The following is an 18,629-nucleotide window of genomic DNA, read 5'->3' as shown; positions in this document are numbered from 1 at the left end:
TCTGTCCTCCCACGAGGTCTCTGAGATGAAGGGGTCTGTCTAGCAACGTCTAGCTCAAAAGACAGAAAAATTCTGCAGTTTAATGGTGTGTTGGACGGTGCCAGGGTAGATTGTTGGTTTTTAGCTGAAAGCACAGCTGCTTCAGAGAAAATACCTGCGGGGAGAAAGCGGTGTAAAGGCTTTCTGAGCAGAGGCAGGGGGGGATTGATTCCCTTGCCTGCTCCCTGCGTGGCTGCTTTGTGTTTGCGCTCCCCGAGGAGCTGCTGGGAAGGGTGCCCAGCGGCAACCTGCAATTCCGACTTCGTTCCCTGGAGCTGGGCTTGGTGCCCACCGGCCGTGCCTTTGAACAGAGAGCAAAGCGAGGCAGTCCTAGGAGCGATCCAGTTGAAAAGAGGCGTTACACGGTGGGCTTTTTGGGTCGCTGCCCGGGTTTGCGGGGTGTGTTTGGGAAGGGGGGGGTTGTTTTTCTGCGTGTTTACCAGGGCCCCTGCTTTCTTGCAGCAGAGACGGGCACAAGAACAGAGTGGAGCCGATTCTCTCGGGGCTGGCACCGCGTAATCAAATACAAGGTGAGTAATAATCATTTTCTCCAGCTTGGCGGGTTGGCAGGGAATAATCCTGCAGCTGGTGCAGGCTCATGGAGAAATGTAGGTTGGAAGGGACTTCTGGAGGGCATCTCGCCTAACTCCTGCTGAAAGGGCCAACTCTGAAGTCCGATCAGGTCGCTGTGCGGTTGAATATAACGCTGCCTTCTTCTGCAGCGGTTCCCCTTCCCCTATCCGTGGGTTTTGGGGCACGAAAAAATATGATGTGAGTTGTTACATGAGATCAGTAAAGTCTAAAGGTGAATTCCTACTCTGTCTTAATGGTGGGCCACGGGAAAAATGCATCCTTTTTTCCTCTGCGGGGCACGTGTACTTATTTGTGTGCAGCTCTCTTTTTTCTGGGGCTGCAGTCCTAGCGATGCTAAACCCTGCTCCTGTGTGGAGGGAAGGGTCCCGGCTGTCACTTTTTAGTATCTGTTCTTTTGATGTAAAGGGATAATCTGCTCTACAGGCTTTGAGCAGATTTTGTCTTACCCTGCAAAGACGCGGTTGTGGGCCTGAGTATTCAGCAGGCATGAGGAAGGCAACGCTCCTCGTGCAGCATCTTTGGAGAACGGCTCCTTGCCACGTGAGTACTCACATGCTGGAAAAGAAATCAACTGCAGCCAAAGCGATGGTCTGGCTGTTCTCTGCCGGGATGCCTTTATGGTGGTTTGTGTTTTTTCTGGGCTGAATTGTGGTTTTACCACTTGCTGGCAACACAAGCTTGCAGCAAGGCACCGGAGCTCAGTCCAGCTACGGAGAGCCAGAGCCAGACTGGGACTATCCCGGGTACCACGGCTATGCTGCTGGGTCCCAGACCTAAGCTCCAGCTATTCCAGTTGCTTAATGTAATAATCCCTTGTGTAAAGACGATGTGTATTTTGTGCCCTCCTCTGCGAGTTTTTTTCTTACTGCTGTCTCCTTGTTTTTGGAAGGGTGAATACCAAGAACATCACAGAGGATGGTACTGCACGTGATGAGGCGTCCTTCATTTTCAGGATGATGCATCAAGAACTGCAAGCCACAGAGGAGAGACAACTCCTTGCATTTTACTTTCAAGCCCACTTGCTTAAGTTTATTTTAAAAAAATAGAGAACACTTGAATAGCCTGTGACCCAAAATCATTGGTGGAGTTGAATCTTCCCCAGGAATCAGTTTTGGTAGCCAGCAGGGCAGCGGTGCACTCTGAATCGGGTGTCGCATGCTCTTGGTTTAGACAGTGCATTTTTTTTTCCTATGCTGCCAGTTCATATTTTTACAAGGGACTTCTTAGCCCTTGGCTTATGCTGAGATGTTCAAGTGTTCTCGACAGACTATATAATCAATAAGGGATGGAGGATGGGATTGAGTCCATCCAGCAACGCAATACTTCACTGGGGAGCAGGTCCCCCGCTGGTATGTTTGAAATACCTTTGTGAAGAAGGACAGAAATCATTATTTATTTTTTTTTCCACAAAGGACTTAGAATGTGGCTCACTTTAAAGCAAGGTTAGTGTTCTGCATTGTGGTTTTTATTTTTTTTACAGATGTCTATGCCTAATAAAGCATGGGGGACAGGAGCTAGCAGTGCTCCCCTTTCCATGTCTTATTTTTGCTGGTGCTGACATTTCAGTAGCAAGGCTTCTTCCTTATGTACCTAGATAGATATGATGATGCTGGGCTGTATGTGCTGCTTGTTTTTTACGGTGTAGAGCTGAATAAAAATGCAGGACTTGGTCTCTTTTCCCTGCCTCGCCCTAGATAAACTCTAGGGGGGGGGCTGCAATTTTCATTTCTACAATAGTAAGCGTCCGGCGGGAACCTATCTCATGCGTTTGGGGGTTGGGGTGCGTCGAGGGGAGGGGGTTGTTATTATCGGTTTGGGCTTTTTTTTTTTTTATTACTTTAGGGCTGTTCTGTTGTGGTTTACTTGAACAGAGTAGCTGCTGCCTTGCAGAGAGGGGCATGCCTTCACCTGCATCCATACATAGTTCTTTACCCGAACTGTACCAAGGTAAAAGATAGGAGGCACTTGGGTTAAGTCATCTTTTATTTTGAAGCTTCTCCCCTTCCACCTGTTGAATCACAGCAACAAGAGAAAGCATACAGCACTTAGAATAAAAGCTTTCTGTCAAAACAAGAACAGACATGGATTTCTCCTCGCTCCCTCTTTACCCCCAGAGAGCTCACAAAACAGCTTTACAGTCATGTTTATACATCCATTGCTGTCAGAGACACTACAGGCTCCAGCACTGCTCTTAAGCCTGGTCCAAAATATAAACTAGTTTCTACATTAGATGAATCCCATTATATACAAGCTCACAAAAGTCTCAGCCCCTGAGCTCAAGTGATAATTAACCAATTAGTTAATCATCAAACTGCTACAGCTCCAGGAACTAAGCTGTAAGGTACATCTCCAGTCCTTTGTCTTTTTGCCATTTAAATCTAAAGCTTACCTATGCTGCACTACAGAACAACATCAGCTAGCTTTAACTGTAGACATACACATGCAGGATAACGTAGTTTTCCTTCAGTCAATAAAAAAAAAAACCCAGCAGCTGAGCTTCCTTCATTCTTCTTCACTGGATCCTCTTGGAAGGACAGGGTAGATGCACAAGTTCAGGCCAACTCCTCTTCTCTGGTTGCATCTTCCATAGGCTTCTGTAACAAAGAGTTTTGTTGCAGAGTTAATTTAAAGCAGAATGGCAGCATTGAAGCAGAACTGCAGCCCAATGGCAGCATAGAGCAAAGACTTAAATGCAAAACCTTCTACTTAACTCCTGGTCAGACACAGAGGAATACAAGATCAGTTTGTCTAAGACAAATATTTTGAGTTTAAATCTAGGCTAAATCAATTTCATTGTAATAAGAGTTTCAGAATAAAGCTTTCTATTTATGTGACACTGCTGGGGCCCAAGCTGGAGGTAAGACCCAGACATCGCCTCCAAGCTGTTCACTTGAGCCATGCTGCAGCTTGTCCAAGTTGGTCTTTCAGACATTTCAGGACATGGGTGGGTTTTGTCCACTGGGTTGCAAGTGGAGTCTCCCAGTGAGGAGGAGGAGGAGGAGATGACAGAGCTGCATCATGTCCTTCAGATGCCACTAGCCCACGGGGGCATGGAAAAAAACAAAAAAAAAAAGCCCCAAACCCAACAAAACAGACATTTTTTCCACCCTCGCATCTCAGTGACAGCACTCACCAGTGATGGAGCAGCAGTAGAACATCGTAGGCAGTCGGGTCAGCAAAAAAGATGCATCGCAAATCCGCTGCAAGTCAAACAACAGGTTATCTAATAGATTCACACACAAAACCACCTTTCTACTACGCTCACACATCAAAGCAAGCACCACAAACTTTGTTTTCCAACAGTATCACCCTCAGCTTGGAGAAATGAGGGGCAACTACAGTCACCAGGGGAGGAAAGCTAGGAGGAAAGCTAGAGGCAATTGCTGTTCCTTCATCACCGCAGCAGCACCAGTTATGGAGAATAGCTAATAAAAGCTATTCCAGTTCTTGATACGATATTAATGGCTTGAGCTGAATTTCCAAGCGGTGCTGGCAGCTCATCAGTTACTCCAGGTATTTCATTTTCATGCTTATGCTCATGACCCCACCGCAGTATCACCACTCATGGTTATTTCTACCCAGCACACACAATCCAACCAGATTCTGGGGAAGGAAAGTCCTGACAATAACCTTTTAATTAAGCATTAAAAAAAACAACTTTTCTTTCTATTGATACCCAACCTCTTACACACCTCAGCATGTGCAATAAGCCAGAAGCACCCGAGACAGTAGCCGCAGAGATAAGCCTGACTTCTCTTGCAGTTGGTGACGCCGAGGATGACCTCAGGTTTGCTAAGGCATGCTGAGGACAAAAACGTTTACCAGATTTTAGCAGTTGCACGCAAGATGTTTTCAAACTTCTTTAAGGAAAACAGTAGGACAGGTAATTACAAACTCATCGGATTCAGCTTTGCTATATGGAAATGTTGAAAGCACTTAGCACGACTATTGGTGCGCACATCTGGTCCCTGGCTGCCTACTGTGTTTCATTGCCTTGATCTTTACAGCCTCAACGCACCAACTGCTGAGCGGTAGCTGGGGAAAGCTGGCGGGGCTCCGTCTCGCCGACATTCCTCCTACGCCTATCCACGTGCAACTGAGCTCCACTGCAAGACACAAGGGCATGGACTTACCTGAAGCCACCAAGGACAACAGCCTTCTCTCAGCAAGACCTTGACCTGGAAACTTCTTGGGTGACCAACAGTGTGGTACTGGTCCGGTGTCAATGGTGCTTCCCGTGAGGAGAAGGATACTCTTGTTGAACTTCAAAATGCCCTACAGAACCAGCACAAGCTGGGCATCCAGCACAACTAAGTAGCCCAAGACCAGTCTTGGTAGGTAGACGCAACGCATGAACCTCACCATGTCCTGTAAGGCAAATAGATAGAACTAAGCTTAAGTATAAAACATAGATTGCAATTTTTTTTTTTTTTTTTTTTTGGGGGGGGTAGTATGTTTTGAAATACCTCCGCTATACCCAGAGTTTTTGGCTCACCTGAAGCTGCCAACATACTTCTGTGTTTTAGAAAGCAGCTGCTCTTATCTGAAATAACAAGCACATTACACCCTGCTTGTTTACTGAACAGCCATATATCTACAGTGCTGCTCTTTGATACCGACGGGTGCCCTACAAACACAGCAATTTGTTTTGTGAAACACGTTGGCATGCCTGCTTTTTTTAATTTTATGTTTTTTCTCTCCAAAATACAGTCACTCCTATCTATTTTCAAAGCAGTGCTGGAAAAAAAGACGCCTACCAGAAATTCATATACCTGTCCACACGTCAGGCAAGACATGAGTGATGCGAGCAGTGCGAGACAGGTTAGACTCCACAGATGATATATCAAGGAGAAAACTGTACGTTATTTCACTCATGCCACTCTAACACAAGCGTCACTGGGACTCTTAAAATGCATGACTTTTGAGCGTCACGTTATACACATGCATTCAGCAAAGTGTTCGCCGGTCTGGAGTCCCACGGATTTTCGTAGAAATACAATAACAAGTAACGATTAGTTTATCATCCCTATCACATTGTATAACTCCTGCCGAAACGCAGAGCTACACAACAGCAGAACAGCCAGAGCACCCCACAGCAGGAGCGGCCTCCTCCCCACCAAACACTTCACGACCACCGCCCAAGACGCTGAACCATGCCGATGAACATGCACCAGCCGGGAATTCAGTCCGCCAAGGTGCTGAGCACCTCAGCCTGACCCAGGAGAAGACTAAAGCGCATGCCTGCCCAGTTTTCAGACCAAAACTGCAGCGTCTCCGCTAGCATTACACGATGACACGCTTAGCTGGATGATAACAGAGCACTCGGCCCTTTGCCGAAAGGGAACCTAGAAGGGAGGCTGCGTTTATCACAACAGATAGGCCAACACATCTGCAAGCAAGTGCTCGGACCTGGACCTTCACTGGCTCAAGTCATCAGGCACCCAGCCCTCAAATCAGTGCCAACATCAGGCTGGGACCCTTTCGCCAAGTTTCACCAGCACCTGCACCGTCTTGTTAGCAAATACAACATCGGTAGACGAACGCCCCAGCAGTCACCAGAAAAAGCTACCCCAGCCAAAGCTAGAAAACTCTCCCCTCCTTGACAGCACTTATCTGTAGGCTTGGATTTCCCGTGAAAGCTGGCACCCTCTTCTTTCTGCAGCCAAATATTCAGTTTGTTCATTAACGGAGAGAAGGATTTACACTTGATCTGAACAGCTCTAATATAGCAGGCCTCCCACATCTTGACCCTCTGCTTACCCTAGGACAAATATCAGGCTTCCCCCACAGAGGCATCAACTGTACAGACTCACTAAACCCTAACCCCAAATTCCTTCCTTGTAAAATACCTCTTACTTCGCAGGAGATAAAGCCAGCGGCGGAGACGCCTCGTTGCACATCATTCACGGGAGCCAGCGGGGAGGCAGGGTAGATGCATGCGTCTGGCTTCGGGTTTTCAATCTTGATCTGTCCCTCTCAGGATCCTCTTCCATCTCTTCAGGCAGCTGCAATGACAAGCTTAATACGGGTGCCGTTTCAAACAGTACAGCGAGGCACAGCTCACCAGGCACCGATATTCCCCTTTTGCAGCTGGGACAGACCTTCCCTCAACCAACATTTCTCTGCTGCACCTGGCTGGCATCTACAAGATGACAGCTCGCACGCATCCGGCGTTCGGCAGGGGTGAAAATGGCCAAAAATAGTGCTGTACCGCTTGCCACGAGTCTTACCAGCTGCTCTGTCCTGGCCTCTCCGGGATGGTTGTTTGCAGCTGAGGTCCATGAGCAAGCCCCTGCCCGAGCTCCGAAGGACAGGCAGCAAGTGGGTGGCCCCCTTCTCTAGCGATGCCACGCACAAGCAGCCAGCATAGGTAAGACCCAGCTACTGCGTTACTAAAACTGCTAAACTGTTCGTTACAGGCCGCTGGTATCATACATAAGCCTACCCATGAGTTTTTAGATGAGATTCGAGTTATGCATACTTACAAAAGATGTGTAAGCACGTACTGCTTACTGCTGTTGTTTAAATCACTTGAGTTAATAGGCAAGAAAAGTATTAAGATTATTTTTTTTTTTTAAACATAAGTTCTGGAAGAAAAAAACGTGACCTAGAAAATCCAGTCATCCTCTGAACAGCAATTGCCCTAAGTTTGGAAACTAAGTTCACTAATTAAGCTGAAACAGTAGATTTCAGCGGTGCTTAAAGTGCTAATTTCAATTCTTCTTTAAACCGTGAATCTCCAGCAAATCTCTCAGTAACAACAATACAGAGTTTTGCATAAAGATGCCAGGCACCGAAAGCCTGCAAAGCACTTCAGCTCTTCCAGCAGCACCTTTCCCTACGGTCTCAAGAAGCCTCTCCTCCCTCCAGCTGCAGCAAGAGGGTACCCTAAATCACACCTCGCGTTCACCAACCATTCTACCGAAGGTTTTCCCGGCCAGTTCCTCCAAGCTAAAAGCCTGTCCCTGACGTTTGCCAGCAGCAGAGGATTTGTGGAAAGGGGAAAGCCTTCATCTCCCCCTTTCAGTGGTCTTCTCACAGCCCTTTAACCTCTTACTGACTTAAATCTAGGAGCACGAGGGTCTCTATTCCTTCCAAACACTTCAGCACGCACACACTCTGGGTAGCCCAATCAATTCCCTAGTCTAACTGTGCAGCAGAAAATATTTGCCATTAAAAACACCGGTCTTAGTGTTTCTGTATGCCAATAGACAGGAAACAAAGATGAAAAATGCAGGTAAGTATTACCTTAGCTCCTGGCTTGTGCAGTACCAGTTAGTTAAACATTAACAACTTGCTAATGCGTGGATACATGTAGAGATGTGGCTTCACTTTCTGGCCAAGGCACTTCCAGGGGTAGACAACAGCCCACAGACCATGAAAAAAGAAAATTGGCGCTGGAGTAGCACATCTGTATCGCCGCCGTCTCCCTGGGGAGCGACAGCACAGACGGACCGTAGGATCTTCACAAGGCAGCAAATATTCTTTCACAAAACAACACCGCATCAGCAGGGGAACAGCATCAGTTGGGTCTGTGTATGATCACGAGGTCCCCGGTAATTAAACCCGCCCAGGCACGCATCGTAACCCACCTCGGAGAGGCAGAGATTGCAGTGGAGCGGGATGGCACAGCTCTATGCTCCCACCCTCTTGCAGGGTCGCCCGTGTCCGTCCGTAGCACGCTACCAGCATGGGCAGCAATGGTTTTGGGCGGCCAGCGCAGGCTTTCCTGGTCAGCAACACATTGTCTAGTCAATAAGTTTTACTCCCTTCCAGCTTCAGTGGCAGAGAACGCCTTGGGTTAAAGCCTTGTTATAGAAGCTATCAATTCCACACGCAGGCTAGCTAGGAACTGCTCTGCAAATGCGACTACAGCCGCAACAACCTCATTTCTTCTTTCTACTCTGTTGACCCGACGAATGTTGGGCTTATCTCAAATATGGGGTACCTCTATCGCCTAACTAGATGACAGGTAATTTTGCGCACCCTGTTCAAAGAAACCCTCGTGCGTTAGCTTTAGGCTCGGGGGTGATCCTGCTGAGCTGGTTACAACACACAGCTAGATGATCAGTAAGTATATGCTCTTGTTTGCATTTACTCAAGGAAAGAAGAAACATCCCCACTAAAGACCTAAATTTAAAGTAGCAAAAACCTCAGTAAGAGAGGGATTCAGCATTACCTAGGTAACACCAGGGCAAGAAAAAACGCAAAAAAAGAGTAACATTAGTTGATCAAAGGGGAAAGAGATTTTTTTCCGCTTTCTTTTCAATCAAAGTGCAGTACATAGGGTTATAACCTGTGCACTAAGCTTCCCCTTAATGGCAGCTAGTCTATAACAAGTTGACCGAATGACCCTGCTTCTAGTCCCACGAGGATTATTAATAATGAGAGCACATCACCTCCACAGAGCACATTTGAAGCTCTCACCCCAGCATGGGAGATCCACATCAGCCCTAGTTAAAGGCAACCTGCCCCACCAGATCCTGGAGAAATCATTGCTCGTGAACGCCAGCCTGCTTTACAACCCCAAATAATAGTCCTCTGTGTGCCCGTGTCAAATGTGGGAGCCCAAAACACTGCACTCACCTTGGTTTCTTTGCTCCTCAAGGTCCTTTTCTTGACAGCTGCCAGCAGCATGAAGCATTGGTCTCCTTCCAGCCCTGCTCCAAAAGGAGAAAATAAAATAAAATAAATAGAAGGTGTTTGCTCTTCCAGGGACCTCCTGTGGGGCTGGGAACTGCAACCGCTTTGAGCCAGCGTGGATTTTTCTTTCCTCCCGATGCTTCCTTGGGCTTTTGGAGTTGTGCAGACCAGCAGCAAAGTCTTTAGACTAAGCTGTCTTCTGCACATCTTCAAGGAGGAGTACAGCAAAGGTATTAAAAGCTAGTAACAACTGTTAAAAGGTAATAACAACTGATAATAACGCTGTTTGCGCTCCCCTGTTCACCTAGCCCAGCCCTTAGCGAAGGACGCGGCACAAGCATTTTAAATGTTGATGATGAACTTGCTGTTCTTTCGCTAATCCTGCTTAATGACATCTTTTAAATACAGTTTTGATCTTGATCTCCCTGTACCATTCTGCTGCAAACCAAACGAAGGACTCGAGGGGGAAAAAAAAAAAAAAAAAAAAAAAAAAAGAAACAAACCAAAAGCCACACATACCCCTGGACACCGAGTGCAAAGCAGACACTGAGAAGTGAGAGGTTTTGTTTGGAAGTGACCCGCTCCAGGGAATAAAGCTGTTGGCTGCGAAGAAAAGCCGTACCCAACCTGAGATTGCTGCACAGCCCAGCTCTCAGAGACTCACCAGGAGCATCCCTACGCCCAACCCAGGCCTGCTGAAGCCATCGTCTTGCTTCAAGGGTCTCTCTGCAAGCTGAGCCCATCTCTCAGGCATGCCGAAATCCACCGCAACCAGGCTGCCTCACCTATCTAAGTCACCCTCTCAGCTTCTGACTAAAAACATGCAAGAGAGCAGCTGTGTGACAGCGCTAACGGGGAAACCTCCATCCCTTCTGTCCGCTGGCCACCCACCCCTTTCTCCAGGCAGATTTGGCCACGTTAAGTCACATGCAGTCCCATCCCGCCGACATTTCATCCACCCCTCAAACCGTTTTGAAGCTGGACATTGCCTTAACCATGCCTTCAATCTCAAGGCATCATATTCAAGAGATCCATCGAGGTGGTTCATTAAAGTACTTTATTGGTGATCACGTATACTCTGTGCACGTTAAGCTTTGTACAAAATACCCTCCCATTAACACCAGAGTGAGCGACAGCCACCAGGAGCTTTGAATGCTGGTTTGGCTCCCTTCTGCAGAAGCAGAAGCAAAAACAACGTTAAAAAAATAGCTAAATCGGCCACACCAGTTGGACTCCACCAGCAAACCAGTTCCGCAGTTCACAGTCCAAGCTGCAGCATGGAAAATTAAAAACTCCCTCCCGGACGAGCCCGGTTTGCTCTTGCTACTGCCAAAGGGACGCACGGCAAAGGCTTTGCGTCTCCTGACACGCTCCGCCTTTGGGGTCCTGCCTCCCACTTCTGATGCTCTGCCATCAAGTGCCGGTGTAGCTTATCAAGACTAATTAAAAACCTCATCTCAAGAGCTCTAAGCCACAGCGGGGAAGAAATTTCCATGCCCGCCACGGCCTCATTTGTCATCCGAGGTGCTCTCCGGCAGCAGAGCGCCGCTGGAGCTCTTGTTGCCTTTGCGGATGCACATGCCGCAGTCCAGCTCCACGTCGATGTCCCCGAATTTCAGCTGGCAGGACTCGTTGCAGCTGCGGGAGGAACAGTGACACCGTTCAGGTATTTGCGGGCAGCGAGAGCCGTCGCTCACCCCAGCCCGCTCGGGAAGGCTGCTAAGGACCGTCTGCTCTGCGGTGGCACCGAATCGATCCTTTCCAGCCAGGCCATGGACTAGTCCATGCTCGGACACGCGTGGACACCCGCTTTTCTTATCCCATGATACGCTGGCAGCTGGATTTCCCAGGGTAGCATTGAGTCTAGGTATTCCTCTTGGCCATCCCAGCTCACGCACGGTGCCGGGACCCCCCGGGACCCCTCTCCCTCACGTACCAGCGAGATGCAGCAGAGTTTGCTGCCAAGACGGCGAGAGCGCCCGCGTAGTGCCAGCAGAAGCACACGGTGAGGAATGCAAAGTTGCTGCGGTCCGTCTGATCCCAGCCCGGTCCTCCCCACGGAGGGGACAGCACGAACCCAATCTGGTCCCAGAAAGAGCAGCTGTTAGGCACCAGCACACATCAGGCTTTAGCACATCCCTCCTCGCTTTTCCTCCTGTTTTTAGCCAAGCTGCTGCAGCTGACTATGGCCTAGAGGCACAATAATCCCAAGTAACACCAGGACCATTGCCCTCAGCACCCCCAAGCGTCCTCGTCTCCCCAGACTGACACAGGGGTGCATTTCAGGAGGCGAGGGATGCTCTGCAGACAAGCCTTAGGGCTCGCAGTGCAGCCCAGCATCCCCAGGGAAAGCTGACAACCCAAAGGCTACATTGCCAGGCTGTGCATTTCTCCTTAGACCCAAAGCTGGGTGATTACGTGAGAAGTTTCCAGATATTTCCAGTTATTTGGAACAAACAGAGAAAGAAATTGGACCTAATAAAAAGAACAAAACCTCGTGATTGTGGTTTCCTGTTCTTGTGGGGTCTAATTCCCATCTAGCGTGCAGGTTTGTCCGTGCTGCACACATTACACGTACATATCGCCACAACGACAGCTCTGGCACTAAGCCTCATTTCTTCCTGTGATATTCCAACCAGCCTACAAGTCCAACCCCAAGAGATGTGCCATAAAGGGCAGAGCAGCCCCCCTCCGCTTGCCTTCCTGGGTGCGAAGCCCACTGCTTAGAGGAGAGCGCTGGATGTTCACTGACCTGCCAAAGCCAAGAGCCCTGGAGAAGGAAGGAGCTGGTCCTGAAGGTCTCCAGGATGATGTGGTCTCGGAGGAACACCTCTAGGAGGGCACAAAGGGCTCCAGCAAAGATAGCCACGGCCAGCAGAGAATGGAGGTGGTGGTCCAGCATAGCATCGCTGTAGTCACAGAAACAGAAGAGCAAACCTGCCACGATTCACACTGCATTAGAAAAGGATGCTTCAGGATTTTTTTGTTTTATTATTATTTAAAAAAAAAAAAGAAATTTGAAAACTGAGACTATGCTCCAGGTCTTGCTATGATCTGCCTGGTGGGAAGAGCCAGACAGCAAACAGCCTGCTGTCATCGCTTTCACTCCGCAAGGACCCCGCAGCCCCCAACGCCGGGGTCTGCTCTGCCCGCAGAGTAGCCCCCGTAGCTGCGGGGATCCCCGTGCCCCAGCCGGGGCCATAGGGCTGTCAGGAGGAGCACAGCGATGGGGACCTTCAGCTCAGAAGATGGCAGGGAGCTTTGTATCAGGGTTTGTCCTTCTGTGCATCCAACCAAGGTGAGGGGACAACAGCTTTTTGCGACTCCAGACAGAGCCAGCTGCTTGTTGCCAGGAGAAGCACGCATCCCTAGGGCCTCGTGTGCATCCCCTGTGCACCAGGGGCATCCAGCCATGGCTGGATTCATATTTGGAGGGGAACAGGGAGGGGGTAACTGTGGCACATGGCCGGCGCCATCGCACCTCCGCGCACCCTCCAGCTCTGTCTGCTTGCACAGCACCTCGCCAGCCTCAAAACAGCCCGGGGATTTGGAGCTGTTGCATGCCGGTAACCCTCGCACGCTTCCCCTAACCCATACTCCATACTCTCCCAGGCACCACGTATGATTTACCTTCGATGAACAGAGCCACGGACAGCGAGAGCCGATCTAAGCCAAGCGGCAGCTTGAGCGGGGAGTGCGAGACGACGTCCACGATGCCGGAGAGGAGGAAGAAGAGATACATGGTGGTGTAGTACCAGTGGGTGAGGTCTGTCCAGCTGTGCGTCTTGGGGCTGTACAGCTGCAGGTGGGGACCAGCGGGAACAAACTGCTCGACCAATATCCCTGGGCAGAGAGCGGAAAGGACATGCTTTTCTTTTTACACGGGGGAAAGAACAAGCTTGCAGGAAACCTTTCTTTGCAACGATGAAATGGTAGCGGTATTTGCCCAGAGGAACGGTAGCAAGGTGCCATCACAGAGCGTGCCACAAGCATGTCCCCAAGCCCTCCCATACCAGCCGCAGCCGTTTCCCACCACAAACAGCCCCAGTCTCGTGGGAGAGAGCGGCTGCGGTGCCAGTAGATATTGGGGCAGAGACTCATCATCATCATCTCTTACCTGCTAGAGCGAAGAAAGCTTTGACCGCCCCTTCAAAGACTTCCACGTGCTGGACCCCATAGCTTGGCTGGCTCTCGGCATTGGCTTTCCGCCTGAGATACTTCAGGGGGTATCGCACAGACCACCAGAGACCAAAAATGAAGAAGAAGGTGCCCCGGAGGGCACTGCCGAGGAAACTCGTTGGCATCGGGCTCACTTGCTGGACCTGCAAGGACAAACAGTGCCTGGGGACCAACTCGAATTATCCCCAAGAGAGATGTCGGGCTGCTCACTTGCTCAGTGTCCTCGGGGAGGCACATCCTGACAGAGCAGATGTGCACGGCTCCACCAGCAGCTGCAAACAGGTAGGACCAGAGACGCAACATCGCCTAGGAGAAGCTGCCACCATGTGCCACTGTGTATATGTGTGTACATATATAAGTATGTGGTTGCACGCATATGCAAACATCAGGACTTCATCGGGCCGGAGAAAAATACATTAGCGCCCAAGAAAGCGTAACAGCTACGTGCTATTAAAGGAGGACCCATAACAAAGTTTTTGCTAATAAAAAGCAACATGACAATTATTTCCTCAGAACATAAACTCCCTCCAAACTAGATAATTACCAGGGTGTGAATCCAGCCGGTGTGTTCAGCAGCTCCAGCCAGCCAAGGCTTTGCTGGGCCCTACTGGCTTCGCAACAGGAGGCGGTGGCAACCCAGGAACCATTACTATTTCCAAAAGGAGTCTCGTGCATATTCCGCATAACCTTCGTGGTGCACACGAGTGGCGATTTGACACAAGGGAAAGAGATTTCATCTCCAGTAGGAAGAGCTCAAAGACTAAAGGCATGAAAATAGCCTTCGCGCTAAGCCGGACCAACACCACCGAGTACCAGCAAGGATGGAGAGGAGCAGAGGCACGGTAGTGTGACCGGCTGCCACGGGCAAAGTTATATCCTGCAAAGTATTTAAGCCCATACTCAAACTGTTGAAAAAAATCCCAGAGCAGCAAGCACAGAAAGGAATAAGTAATGATCTAAATGCTTATAGCAGTGAGCTTTTGATGTTACCTTGGGATGGTCTTGTTTCCTCCAGCAAGACCTCTCTCCTTGCTCTCTCTATGCATCTGTCACCTGGGGAGGTCTCACTCTTTCCCTCCTCACGGACTTTCTGGTCCTTTTCTACTGCTCAGATGTGCACGGAAGAAGGCATTACTCATCCTTGAAGCTACCACACCGACTTGCCCTTGCATCACAAATCACATCCTCGCTGTGTTTATAAATACCAAAGCAAATTGCAGAGGCTGGATGAACAACTCCAGCACGTTCTCCAAGTCCTCCCACACTAGAAAGTAATTAGGCACTGCAAAATAAGGGTAGGATGTGGCGTGGCAAGTGCCTTAGGTGAGGGAGAGCTCTGCAAGACGTCCCCGGTCGGATTTTGGCTGCAGAGCTGGAGTCGGCCAAACTGGCTCAGCCCTGCGTGGGCAAGCGCGGCGTTTGGGTTTAGAGACTGTCGTCATCCATTGCATCTCTGGGACACAGGTAACCTGGGGAAGGCTCAAAACTGTTTACGCCGTGTTAAGGTTTCCTTTCAGGAAGGAAGTTACTAAACAGCCTTCCAGGCAGATGAGAAACGCCCCATCCCAGGAGCTGGTTTGGGGATTGGCGATGGCTTTCTGCTCGATTTTGGAAGCCTACATTAGGGCGAGACGGCTCATGCCCCAGGAAGACCCATGGCTTTCCTGATTATAGCCTGGACACCCAGTCCAGGGCACATATCTTCCTTGCACAGACATCTACATGCTGAAGTGACTGAGAGCAAGCTCTGTTAAAGCACATTTACGCAGCACACAATTGCACCATACATAACCAAATTTTACCATTGTCCTACAGGGACTGTGACTACTAGGGCAACAGCCTGAAGCTGGAGTCAGGAGCGTGCCCCGATCGAGATACGTAGCAGGAGCGTTAATTTGACATGCTTAGAGGAGAGGAGGAGAACAGAGACATCCCAGTGCCCCGGCATCAGAAATAAGAACTGACATGTCCCACCTGCAACTCCAGAGGCTGCTCCGAGCCACGCCAGCATCCAGCTTTAACCCAGGGATTTATCACCCCACATCCCCCGGGCATCCCCCCTTTGCCTTAGTTACCAGCAGCCCCCAAACCACGCTGTTTCAGAGCTGTCCCTGGGATCTCCTACCCCAACCATCCCTCTCCCCAGTGGAGTAGCCTCAGTCATCTTATTTTTGGTGCCGGGGACCCTTTTGCTTTGTAACCTCTCGGCAGCCCAACTCAGCAAGGCTTTTGGTAGTTGTCACGAGCCCCCTTTGCTTCCCACCACCCGGACACAGCTCTTCAGCAGCCACCACATATCCTGGGGCATCTCTCACTTAGCAGAGATGTCCCAAACCCACCCTTTGGTCAAGCAGAAACTTGGACGTAGCCCACTCAAAAAAACCCACCTTCTTTTATAAAACAGCCACTATTTTGCAGAGAAACCAGACATGTTTCCAAGCAACAGTCCACTTGCACAGCTCACGTATTCAAGGCACAGCAAAGCAACCCCCCCCACATCCACACAGCCCCTCGGCCAGCTCACCGAGCCCAAACCCGATACCTCTCATCTGCCGGCTTCCCCCAGCCCCAGCATCTCAGTCCACGCTCACATAAAAGCTGATTAAGCTCCAAGTGAGCCACAGCCAGGGAAGAGAGCACCAGTTGGGGAGAGGGACCTGGGTTATATATTTTTCCTGCGAGCTAGTTTGTCTGTCAGAGGACTTGACATATGGCTGCAGTCGGAAGTTATTACCTGAGCTGCCCTTCTCCCTCCGCAGCTTCCAGGCTGCGATGCTTTTGCTTAATAGCCATACGGGAGCTGCCTGCTCTCCTTACGGTGCCTTGCACTGACTGCTCGCAGCCTCCCTGGGCTGGGCTCAGAAAGGACGGCATTTCTGCCCAATTTCCAGGCTCTCCCCCTGGAGCTGTCGCAGCTCCGGGTCCGTCACCATCGATGATTTCGGCTCCGTGTAGGGACTTGTTCCCGCTGATGTGGGGGGATCGATGCTGCCGGGAGGATGCTGTCCATGCGGATGCATGAGTATCCCCTACAAGCACCCATGGGTGCAACCATCAGCCTGGCAGGCAGCATCCTAGGACAGCCAGCCTGTATACAGAGGGCAAGCTCAGCACCTGGCCGTGGACACTTGGAAGGTTTTCTCTTTGTGGATCGTCCTCCATCCTTGCTATGCAGGCGCATCTCTCTTGTGCCAACAGCCCTCACCCAACAGAAGAGGCACAAGCTTCCTCTCCTGTCAATCCTCTGCCATGATGCAGCTCCAAAACATGATAGCCCCCCCCCAAAAAGAGCTAAAGCCACAGATTGCTGGCCGACTGCCTCCATCAGCCTCATCGGTGGCCGCCATCACACTAAACCTTTGCCTTGCAGTGATGGGCTCTCCCCACGTCCCTTCTTCCCAAGCTCAAGGAGCCACGTCCATCCCGTGGCACAGCTGCTCACCAATGTATTTCTCTCTGTGGATAGAAGAGTTTACCTGCAACTCCTGTCTGTCCTTCTCCCAGCTCCAGATGTGGCAGCAAGGAGCACTTATTACTCGGAAGAGGCAGATAAAGGGAGAAGCCACCACAAGGGAGGTGGCCCTCAGACAGGATGTTTAGAGCCGAACATCCTGCGGGCCAGTTCAAAGCACGCTGAGTCAACCGGCTTTCACAACCTGGGACGCCTCGTGTCTGCTACTAAAAAAACCCAAACACACAAACAAAAAAAAAACCCCAAAGTCTCCTGGAGTTTGCCACAAAAATCAGGATGAGCAGCCAATTCCCATTCCCATGGCAACCACGTATATTCAGTTATTATGCTGGGTTTTTTGGATGACTGGGGAGGGAGCCAAGAAGATGTGGCCAGGCTCTGCGGGAAGGGCTCTGAAGTCTCCGAACTGGGCTGCCAGGTACCCGATAACCCTTTAAGGGGGTCTGGCCTTATAAAAAGTGCCTGTAGGCAGGAGATTTTGGGGCAGGAGCTCCCAGACCAGAGCCCTTCTGAGATCCATCTCCCATCCCACAGCAGTCAAGAGGGGGAGGACGATGGCCCTCCCTCCTCCAAAAGATGGGCTGGCGGGACACGGCAGCCTGTTTCCACCTCTTTTTACCTATCCGACACTCGACTCTGCCCAACGCCAGGCACTCACAGACACAAGCCACTACCGATTTGCCACACATCACCTCGCCAACGGCTGCACGCCCAGCCTTAGCACCTCGCCGGCTGCATAGATGAGCAATGCAAGAGCCTCAAGGCAAATAAATACCACGGGCCACCCCAGCGTCCCCATCTCCTTCCCAAGCACCGAGATGATGCTGCAGAAACATTCAGGGCCGCTCAGGAGCACCACCAGGGCCTCCAACCACCCAAGGACCACTAACAACCACCCAGGGCATTCCCAGCCCAGTATTTCTCCGGGTTGCAACCACACACACATAACTCCTCATGAAACCAAAAAGAAAACCCAGCAGAGCTACAGGGTAAGCCATGCCCAGCCCTGCCAAGAGCCACGCACGTGAGCCAGTGCCCCGGGGAAGCCCCAAGGCTGGAATAGCGTGGAAGCAAACCAGCCTGCACAACTCTCCCCAGGGTGATGGGCTGTTCTCCAGCACAGCCATAAAAGCCACCAAGCCATAGCCAGGAGCTCTTTTATACCCATTATCTCCGTATCAGCGGCAGCAAGTAGGAGGAAGGAAGGAAAACAAGAAGCTGGTGGTGGTGCTGGCACGCAGCTGTGCCAAACGCCCATCGCTGCTCACCTCTGACGGTGCTCGGGGAGCAAGATGCGTTGCAGAGGGCTGAGCACGCATCCAAAAGGGTCCTGTAACATCAGGGAAGCCCACAGCAGCAGAGGGGCTTCCATAAACCCAGGCAGCTTCACTCCAGCTAAAGCTTCAGGAGCTTGCTACCACATTAAGCCCAAGCACAGAGAAAAATGCAACCCCCGTGGGAGCTCTTCCTTACAGATCTACCCCTAAAAATCATGCAGCAAAAAAAAGCGTACCTTTCTCGCTGGAAAAAGAGCGGCAGCACCGTCAGAGACCTCTTTGCAGCTCAGTTTTCCTTTCTGTAGCCACCCAGCTCTACAAACCATCACCCCAAAAGGCAGCTTAGCACAAAGCTGCTTCCCAAGCAGAACGAGCCAAGTCCTCGGAGAAAGGGAGAAAACACAAGCTGGGAGGGCAGCAGCTGG

General features: G+C 50.4%; 1 protein-coding gene across 1 annotated transcript; it reads right to left on the bottom strand.

Annotated features, from left to right (window-relative positions):
* Nucleotides 1-10,784: 10,784 nt before the first annotated feature.
* On the bottom strand, nt 10,785-14,501 carry LOC140661867 (transmembrane protein 45B-like). The gene is made up of 6 exons (XM_072884661.1): nt 14,446-14,501; nt 13,394-13,617; nt 12,907-13,119; nt 12,029-12,213; nt 11,213-11,358; nt 10,785-10,914 (listed from the first exon to the last, which is right to left on the bottom strand). Exons 1-6 carry the CDS (start codon nt 14,499-14,501, stop codon nt 10,785-10,787), a joined length of 954 nt encoding a protein of 317 aa, XP_072740762.1.
* Nucleotides 14,502-18,629: the final 4,128 nt, after the last annotated feature.

This window comes from Ciconia boyciana, chromosome 20, assembly GCF_034638445.1.
Source record: "Ciconia boyciana chromosome 20, ASM3463844v1, whole genome shotgun sequence".
Lineage (NCBI taxonomy): Eukaryota > Metazoa > Chordata > Aves > Ciconiiformes > Ciconiidae > Ciconia > Ciconia boyciana.
The sequence above is the reverse complement of the archived record's forward strand: the minus strand, read 5'-3'. Positions and strand labels throughout refer to the sequence as shown.